General features: G+C 38.0%; 1 protein-coding gene across 1 annotated transcript; it reads left to right on the forward strand.

The window, feature by feature from the left end:
• The first annotated feature begins 183 nt into the window (after positions 1-183).
• Positions 184-2,473, forward strand: c2h15orf48 (chromosome 2 C15orf48 homolog). Its single transcript, XM_037790471.1, has 5 exons — positions 184-302; positions 407-466; positions 604-692; positions 876-936; positions 2,027-2,473. The coding sequence occupies exons 2-5, from the start codon at positions 428-430 to the stop codon at positions 2,093-2,095; spliced, it is 258 nt and encodes an 85-aa protein (XP_037646399.1). The 5' UTR covers positions 184-302; positions 407-427; the 3' UTR covers positions 2,096-2,473.
• The last annotated feature ends 8,376 nt before the right edge of the window (positions 2,474-10,849 follow it).

The raw sequence follows: 10,849 nt of genomic DNA on the forward strand, positions 1-10,849 counted from the left end.
TTTCTGTCACTGAAAAACACTCAAATTGTCTTTAATGTTTGAGATCTGCACTCCAAACAACCGACCAGCTATTGACTTTCAGTTTTCAAATGTGGCCACAAGAGGTTGCTGCACACCCAGAAAATGTATTGATCATTAGCAAATTAGATGTGTTGACTGAATTGAACGGGTGCATTTCAGTGCAGGAAGCTCTCTGTCTGTCTACGTGCCTTCCACCTCGTACAACCTCTCCTCCAGCCTACATCAGCCCGGCTCACAGGATGCTGCACTAAAAGACGTCAAGGACTTCTCAGCAACAACAGGTGAGACCTTGAACACAGCCGCCTCTATGATTTATTGACTTTAATTTACTGTATGGACTCTCAGCTTCATCGTTAACTGGACATATGATGAATTTCTCTTTTAGGTGTTTGAGAATTTTGAAAAAATGGTTGGATTTTTCCAAATGTTGAGAAAGAAAAAGGAGGTGAGCCGTCATTTTTACTATGTTAAAAGTGATTTTGTATTGTGTATATATTGGATTTATAGCACATGTAGGATATTATATGCATTTTAATATTATGATGCACATTTAAAAATTGATTTTTTACATGTGTATTTCAGCTGATCCCTCTGATAGGGTTCATGGCTTTTGCTGCAGTAGGAGCCACCTCTGCTGCTCTCTACTTTCTATTTACAAAAAATGATGTTATGTAAGTGTTATTGTACTTTTTTTCTCATTTTGATGGAAATGGAATTATATTCCACTGTATTTATATAATTATTTAAAGCGCGTTAAATTAACTTTTTTTTTGTTGTTTCATGCTTTAATCTGACTTTTATCTGCCTCTGGCATGTAGACATGTTTAATGATGATAATCATTCGCTGTTTTTAGTTTGAATAGGACCAAAAACCCAGAACCATGGGAGAGACTGGACCCATCAAAACCCCAAAAGGTAATGTCTAACATTACATAACATTTTATAATGTTTGAATGGTTGTTGATAAGTCTGTTTTATTCCTGTTGGCAATGATATACAAGCTTCCAGCACGCAGTTGCAAACTGCCGAGTCACTGAGGAAGAAATGTTATCAAATTAGTACCAGCCCGCTATTGCGACATCAGATAAAAGATGTTTATGTTGCCACACATGTTGGTACTACTCATGTTACATGTTGGGGAGACACTCCAGGCAAACACATTGTTTTCATGCACTTGTCAATTTGGGGATTTTGGGCTATTTTGCTTCCATAACTTTCAGACTAGAAAGAATACACATTCAGGTGTTTATTTTATGACACTTTTTGCATCTGTAGATTTCTCCTACATTCACCATAAGTTAACATAAGATAATGCCTCATTTGCATATTTAAAAATAAAGATTCCAAAAACTTGTAATGCAAAAAATAAATGTCTAAATGTAAGTAATCAACTGGGTAAGTTTCATGATGATATCTATTAGTTAAACATGTTTTACTCTATTCACCTGTAGTGTCTTCAAAATGTAGTGAATTTTACAATCCATATCTTTAAAGGCCGTTTTGTCAAAATGAGGTTTTTCTTATACTCTGAGCCAGAAATCTCCACTTCAGCATCACTTACTTACATCAAACTTTCATACTTACCGATATTTTGAAGGTTTTTACAGAGGGGTTTGTTCATATATCATTCATAGCCTGATTTATTCAACATTTTATTCCTATGGCAAAAATTTATTTTTTTATGGCTGTTTTTACTGATTTATGGAGTGATGAAAAAAGACATCAAAAATTCCCAAAATATTTTTTAACTTGGCTTTATCCAATGTTCAGATGTCTGCTCTGGAAATGTATGCAAATTAACACATATTTGATAAGATAATGCCTCATTTGCATAAAAACTGAAACTTTCAGATAGCCTGTAATACAAAAAACAATTGTCTTGATATAAGAAATTAACTGGGGAAGTTTAATGGCGATATTTATTAGTTCAACACCTTTAATTGATGTAACACTTGCAAATATGTCAGGTGAAGCCTTATTTTAAATTTCTGGCATTTTGCTGCAGCTCATCACCATCAATCAAGTGTGGAAACCAGTGGAGGAGCTGGAGTATGTGAAGAGCCTCACCAAGTAAAAGATCCACAGTGTGACCTCCTGCCTGCCCCCATCAGTCTAACAGAATCCTTTCTGCACAAACTAGGATGCTTTGACACTCAGTGTGCGGAAATGCTTCTGCTCCACTGGTGGGGTTTCACACTGGCCCAGCCCAAGGACATCAATCTATCCACAACAGTAGAAAACTATGTTAATAGATACGCATGCTGCCATGAAGTGAAAAAAGCCTCTGGGTTTCTGTGATAACAGCTAGAGATAAACTGTGGTGTTTAATAGTTCTTACAGTAGACGTGAATGTACGATAGTGTCTAAATGTGAAAGACACAAAATGTAAACTCAGAAGTAATAAAATAATGTACTGTACAGTGTTAATAAATTGTGATTGTGAGCACTTCTTCATCAGAGTGTTTCTTTTGTTCTCAGACGTTCAAGAAAGTATAAATATATTTATGTGGGAATATAAATATTCATGTCTTTAGACTGATATTCTTAGTGTTTTCTTAGACAATTATAGAGCTGATAGTGATATCTCCTCTTAGTATCATTTGCCTCCCAAAAATAGCGTTTGACCCATAAATGCTGTACTAACAAGTTACATTTGCCTAGAAGAAGTGCTGCATCCCCTCTTTTAATGTATAAATACATCACAAAACATGATTAAAGAATAATATGAGGCTGGTGAAAATCTATATTTTTTTAGAGATGCACTGATACCAGATCGGATATCAGGCCGATACTGACTCAAATAGCTGGATCGGATATCGGTGACAATGGAGCCAATCCATTCAATTCAATACTATGTTTATATACTATAAACATTACATACTGGAATTTTAATTCCTGTTAATTTTGAAGATTTTTTTACCAAGTTGTTGGTGTATGATTTATTATTTAATATAATAAATAACAATTAACAAAATGTATGTTATGTTATCTATATTTATTCGTTACATTTTGTTTTACAAAGTTAGGAAAGCGATGTTTAAGTCAAGCCTGATGTTTTCTAACACATAAAAGAATGATCCCAGTGATTTCCACACAGTGTGGCATACAGCTTATTAATGAAACACCGGTATTCGGTATCGGCCGATACCCAGGGCCGAGGTATCGCTATCGAGACTGAAAAAGTCTGATCAGTGCAAAACTCTGTGCCACAGAGCTCAATTGGCCTCCTTAACAGCAGACACTTTGATTTATAGTAGGAAAAGCACAGGGGTGAAAAAAATGAACGATGGGTCCATTATATCCACCCAGCATTCACAATATGCCGTTTTCACAGCAGCCATTTTGACATGTCACTGCAGGGTAAACACAGGTGTAATTAGTAACATTAACTGTGGCCCTCATCCAATGAGGTGTGCCAGGGTCCTGGTATAGTGCGTGCTGGTTCACTGGAATGACTGCGACACACTAAATAGAATGGGACCATAATTAATGTTATCAATTACACCTGTGTTTACCCTGCTATGACATGTCAGAATGGCTGCTGTGAAAGAGGCCTATACCAGGACCTTGAAACCGTAGCAGCTACACAGAATTAAGCCATCATTCCAGTGTGCCTAGAAGCACAAGGCATAGCCTTGTGCTTCTAGGCACACTGGTCTATTATCCTGCGGGCTTATTCCAGTGTGCCTAGAAGCACACTGGTCTATTATCCTGCGGGCTTAATTCTTCTTCTTCTGCCTAAACTTTGGCGCGCTACTAGTCCCGCAGCGTTGCCAGCACATGTACAAAAAGTACATCAAAACGTGCGGAATGATCGGGAATCGTTTGCTATGACCTGACTAAGAGATTCGCGCAGCGGTCTCCGAGAAAATCGCGCGAAAGCGCAATTTTTTTTGCTCCATTGGAATGCATTGAAAATCGACGTGAAGAGTGCTCATAAACACTCCTCTTTGGGGCCATACAGAGTCGCCATACTTTAACGTAGAAACGGGATTAAAAGTTTAAACGGGTCACAAAACTTGGGACTTTATTTGGCCAAATGGAAATTTTTTGATAGCTGGCACGGTTTTCACGAAATCGCAGTTTACGTTTTGTGAAATTTTCAGACCGTTTCAGATTTTATAATGGGTGTGTATTGCGTGGGTCGTTAAGGGCTAGAGCGCGTGATGTCAGAGCTAGAGTGGAGCACAACTTAAAAATCTTTTGGAAATTATCCAAACAAATTGCTCCTTAGCCCACAACGTCCACTCCTCATACACAATTAATACATCAAAATGTAGGTATTTTTGTGCCGGTCGCAGTCATGTAGTTATGGAATCAGTCGGACTTACACATTTGGCGACACATGCCTGAACGTGACAGCAACTCCAGGCTAGGCTCCCATAGCAGCCCATATTAAATTTCACAGAATTTTTTGGATCAGAGAAAAAAGTTACTACTTTTCGAAACTGCCGCCGAGGTCACATTTTTGACACTACAGACCCAAATGTGTCACCATTTATTCATCAGAGACTCCTAACTGGTCACGTGAACAATCTAAGCGATAGGAGTCACGGTTTCTGTCGAAGAAGCACTTTTATGACATGTACGTCTCTGGTTAACTCCTATTATAAACTGCCCCACTGCAGCAGTGGTAAATCACCACTGCAGCTTTTGATTGCTGCTAGACAGCTGATTCACATTAGCCAATCAGAGCAGGCTGACTAACACACACACACACACACACACACTATTTACTGTATCACGCCATTTCAGTGAGCCAGCATGCTCTAAACCAGGGCTTCAATGGATCAGGGCCATAATTAATGTTATTAATTACACCTGTTATAAAAGCCCCCAACTCTCATTGTATGATAACAGGAAACTAGGTATTCACCTAGTTTTCAAAATAAAAGCCCTCAACTCTTACTGTATGTTAACAAGAAGCTATGTTGTTTTTTAAAAAATCAGTCCAACCTGTTTTAAAATGCTTTCTGCCCCCCCAGCACCAGGCACACTGGTCAAAATTTCTTGCGAAATTTTCTAGTTCATTTTATTATTTACACCTGTGCTTTTCCTACTGTCACAAGTCAAAATGTCCTCTGTGAAAAAGGCTTATAAACATGCTATTGCGCTCTGAAATGTGTTCCTCCATTACGATGAACATGCTCTGGTTTATTTTGAGTTGATCCTACAAGCACTGTACAGGTGCTGTAAATACTCAATAGAGCATGGGTTCTCAACCAGGGGTCTGGGGACCCCCAGGGGTCCTTGAGGGAGTTCCAGGGGGTCCCCAGAAAAATGGGAATGGTTTATTTTCACTATTTAATTCACTGTAGAAGTAAGCCCAATGTGAGTAGGAGTCATAAGAGTGACTATTCTGAAGTCTATGACCTAACAGTATAAATTTGGGGGTCCTTGACACGAAAAAAGTTGAGAACCACAGCACTAGCGCACCAAATGTGTATTAATACACAACTAATAATAGTCCCCAACAAACTATTTACTCTTGTAACATTTGTTAAAAACTACAGTGAAAAAATTAAGAGACTTTTTTTTAAAATTGTGACAGCTTTTAAAGGAGTAGTTTGACATTTTTGGTAATACGCTTATTCTCTTTCCTGCTGAAAGTCAGATGACAAGATTGATACTCAATTCAATTCAACCGTGTACCGTCGATTTAGAGCCAGATAGCATTGTATTTTGCGCTGTGCCTTTGATTGTGTTTGCCAATAGGTGATGTACTTTTGCTTTAACTGTGTTGTAATTTGGTTGAGTTTAACTGTTCTGTTCCTGAAGCCCTGGTGTGTTGGTGGAGCAGGTTTGTGAACTAGGACTTGATAATGATATGAGAGGGGGTCCCTATGTTTACCAAAACTTAATAGCTCTTTTTCTGTATTTCTATTATTAGTGGACATGAGCCTAATTCTTCCCAGCATGCATTATTTGTAGATTTCCTCTGTAGTAGAATCTTACAGAACTCTGTATGCAGGGTCTCAATGAGGTGTTTATCCCATTGAGTTGTTTTGTAAATGGACCCCACACTTCGCTGCCATAGAGTGCAATTGTTTCAATAACACACTCAATGAGTTTTAGCCAAATTCTAATTAGCATTTTTGGTTTGGACATATTTTTGAAGGCATAGAAAGCCCCGTGTGCGTTCTCTCTCAGCTCATGAACAGCTTCATTCAAATATTTCTAGCAGGTCCAGCTCTGCTATAGGTTGTGGGGTAGAGATGATGATGATGCGCAAGTTGAGGAAGAACTTGGATGCTTTCTCTGTTACTCTGCAGACCAGACTGCCAAATTTTGTGGAGCGCATCTTCTGTTTTCGGGCCCCATATGTGTTGTGGCTACTCTGTAGGAGTATCTAGAGTCTGTTTTCTGTGCTGTAGCTCCACAACGATGGGCGACCGTTCCCTTGCCATCTCTTCTTTCATCTGTGCTATTTCTTTCCTCATAATGTTTTTGTTTCACTGAGTTCAATGGTGAGGACCTGTTTGTCCCTCTGCAGGCTAGCTACCTGTTCCCTCAGCTCCTGGGTAGCAGTCTCTAGCTGGTGCTTCCCCTGGCAGAGCTGTTCTTGGGAGGTCAGGGTGTGGTGTGGTGCTGGTATAGGAGCAGACCTGTGTTCTCAGCTTGGTGAGCTCCACCTCAAACAGAGCCACTCTCTCTCAGGTGGCTGACAGTGTGATGGTCTAGGTTTTGGTCCTCATAACCAGGCAGAGGGTAGAATTGAGCTATTGTGGACCTGGGTTTTTGCTGTTGGGATGCCTGAGGTGATGGGGGAGCTCGGGACTTGATTCTGCCACTTTTGTCAGAGTGGGGAAGTCCTGTGCAAATGAGCCAAGGGTAGCTTCATTACCCTGCACCATTTCTACCGTTCTGGTAAAAGTTCACAGTCAGCAGTCTTCTCTCTTGGTCCTTGTCTCCATCCTCAAAGATCTGAATGTCCCTCCCTTTGCAGATCCCTCTCCTTATGGTGAAGCTGTAGTGCTTTGATAGCAAAGGTCCGGTCCTTCTTTCCTGCAGCTGTCAGACTCCACAACCAGCACTACTCCCAGTAGATCACTTACACACCAAAAACTGACAATAACTGCACTATACTGTACAATGACTGTGCAATATCATTATCATTATTACTACTAAGGTGTAATTCATACTGTGCAATATTTTCAGGTGGAATTTAATTTCATTGTCACTGTGCAATATAATTTTCCACTTGTGCAATTTTGTTAATAGTCTGTTTATTGTCAATACTTACTGTATATACTGCTCCTGTTTTTATACTTCCTTCTATTTAAATGGTTTATATTTTGTTATACTTTGTTTAGCTCTTTTTTTACTGTGTTAGCTGATGCTTCTTGTTTCTGCACTATCCCCTTTGCTGCTGTACACTGCACATCTCCCCACTGCCGGACTAATAAAGGAATATCTTATCTTATCTTATCTTATCTTATCTTACAAGGTAACCAGCAAATTGCGAAAAACTTGGAGAACTTGGAGAGTTTCACCAACTTGCGGGTTCCCTTCTAGACACCACTGTGCTCAGTATAAAAGAGCTAATTTGTAACATCACCAGTGCTATTAGACCAATCAGCATATAAAGTCTCTTTTCTCTCTCCATTCTGTCTAAACTGTATTCTTCCATTTTCCTATTTTATTTGTGTTATGTATTGAAAGAAGCAGGTGAAGGTAACTCACCTGCTGCTGCTGCAGAGTCAGAGGCCATGTTGCTAATGCAGCCGTATAAACACAGCTAATGCTAACTGTTAGCTAGCTAGCGAGTAGCTCACATACTGTCAAGTTCATTTATAGTTAATTTATAGTTAGTAGCTTTAAGGCTCACAGTGAGATTCACTAGCAGCTGCTCTGGTAGAAACAATAATAAAGTAATAAAGTCAAATAGCTAAAATAAAAAACGGGTCTTCCTTTTGATGAATTTAAAGCCAGTGTTGTCTGTAGCTAACTAGCTAACTAGCTACTAGCTACTAGCTTACTAGCTTACTAGCTAACTAGCTACTAGCTAACTAGCTACTAGCTTACTAGCTGCTAGCTAACTAGCTAACTAGCTACTAGCTAACTAGCTACTAGCTTACTAGCTACTAGCTTACTAGCTGCTAGCTACTAGCTAACTAGCTACTAGCTTACTAGCTGCTAGCTACTAGCTAACTAGCTACTAGCTTACTAGCTGCTAGCTAACTAGCTAACTAGCTACTAGCTTACTAGCTGCTAGCTTACTAGCTGCTAGCTACTAGCTAACTAGCTACTAGCTTACTAGCTGCTAGCTAACTAGCTAACTAGCTACTAGCTAACTAGCTACTAGCTAACTAGCTACTAGCTTACTAGCTGCTAGCTACTAGCTAACTAGCTACTAGCTTACTAGCTGCTAGCTAACTAGCTAACTAGCTACTAGCTTACTAGCTGCTAGCTAACTATTTGCTAGTTGCTAGCTGCTAGCAACTCTATATATATCTATATATCTATAGATATCTATAGAGATATATATATATCTCTATAGATATCTATAGATATCTATAGATATATATCTCTAGATATAGATATATCTAGAGATATATCTATATCTAGAGATATATAGATATGTATCTATAGATATATATCTATAGATATCTCTATATATCTATAGATATATAGAGATATATATATCTATATCTATAGATATATAGATATATATCTATAGATATATATCTCTATAGATATCTATAGATATAGATATATACATAGATATACACATAGATATATATACATAGATATACATAGACATATATACATAGATATCTATAGATATCTATCGATATATCGATAGATATCTATATCTATAGGCCTATAGATATATATAGATACAGATATAGATGTAGATATTGATAGATATCTAGATCTAGATCTAGATCTAGATATACAGATATACTGTCAATTAGTGAGCTTTAGAGCTGCTGGTAGTCAGATATTGTTGTCTTCGGACAGAGCCAGGCTGTTCTCAGTCTTTCTGCTAAACTAAGCTAACCGCCTGCTGGCTCGAGCTTCATAGTAATTTGCATGCAAACATGACAAACATCTTCTCATTTGACTGTTAGCAAGAAAACTCAATAAGCATATTTGCTTTAAAGATGTATGTGTTAGTAGGAACAAATGGGCTTGTGGCTGAGTGCCTCAGACATGCCGGGGAAGTCATAATGTATATGGAGATATTGACTAATGCATTGTTGATTTTAGTCTTTTCCTGGGATTTATTGACATTAAGAAAGATTAAGCCTATTCTTTCAGGTTGATAATACATCATTAAATAGACATTTTTCACAGCAGACAGTTTAACTTATAGCAGAAAAATCACAGGTGTAATTAATAACAGTAACAATGGCTTCTATCCATTTCAGTAAAACATGCCAATAAGCCAGCATGCACAATACCAGTTCCCTGGAAAAGCTGTTATTAATGTTATTAGATCCAAATGTGTCTTAAATGTCTGTTGTGGAAAAGGTCTAATGCTTAAAATGATTTGGTTAAAATCGTAATATTTAATTGACAAAACAATCTCACCCCAAGGTCTCACACGATCTTTATCAGCAGATATAGAGTTTGCCAAATTAATTGTAAATGTGTATATGTATGTTAACCTAGGCTACAATCCCATGACAAGTGAGCCAACTCCTGAAGATCATATATACTGTATATGATCAAAGCTCCAGAACAGCTTCTAAATGGACCTTTAGGTTGATTGATTGATTAATTTATTTAATTTATTTGATGATTAAAGATACTGAATAACTATAACCATCAAGGAATAAAACACAATAAAGTTTAAAAGCTTTATTTCCTTCAAAAAGGTGAGATTGTTTTGTCAACTGCTGTTTACAAGCTCAATGATGAACTTTGAAACTCCACCAAGTTCAACTTTGTTATTCTTGAATCAATCAGTTTAAATGTTGTTTACGGACAAGAAAATGGTGAACTAGGACAGCTATAAAGTAATTACTGCCATCCAAGCAATGGACAAATGCACTCATCTGCTTAGTTTATGGTTGCGTGGGCATTCAACACTCCCATTGTGTTTTATAATAAGAGGCAATCCTCTTAACGTCCATCTCAGAAGAGAGCAAAAACATCAGAAAACCCTCCCCTCCTATGGCACTATCTGATACAAGCAGCCTACTGGATTGTTGAATCTGAAAGGATTTCCATGAATTATTAAACACTAAACTAAGGGTGTGAACACAGAGAGAGAAGGAGAGGAATATGTATTGTTTCCTGATCTGTTTGAGTTCCCCTTTTTTTTTTTATCAGGAAACCTTTTTCCTATTTGTTTTCTCTACAACACGTTGGGTTAAACGTCAGCGAGGGTGTTTCACATTTTCAAACATTTCCTTCCTCTTTATTGTTACTATTTGGAGTCCCTCCAATATGTTTGTTAATCAGATTTTAAATGGACATTTCATAGCTTTAGAGAATTTAAACAGTAGTGTGGATAAGCACTGTCAGTGCTCTTGTATCATTTAGTCAAATGAACTGAGAGAGAACTCACCTATCAAGTTCAACTGAAAGGTTATTTAGGGAAACAATGACAGAAGAGGAAGGATATGGTGTGCGGTGTGTGAACTTGTGTACGTGACCGGGTCACAGACATCATGACACCACAGACCATGTGACCAGCAGGTAGTTGCTCATACAGTGCAACGAGAAGTGAGAGATGGTATTCCCCATGTGTTATCTAGTGGTGCACTTCAATGCTACGACTATGAAAACACTTTCAGAAAGTTTTGACTTGCATATTGTTCCTATAAGTGGTTCAGACACTAGTGACTGAAGAGGGCTCATTACAGCAGCAGTTTAT

This window comes from Sebastes umbrosus, chromosome 2, assembly GCF_015220745.1.
Source record: "Sebastes umbrosus isolate fSebUmb1 chromosome 2, fSebUmb1.pri, whole genome shotgun sequence".
NCBI lineage: Eukaryota > Metazoa > Chordata > Actinopteri > Perciformes > Sebastidae > Sebastes > Sebastes umbrosus.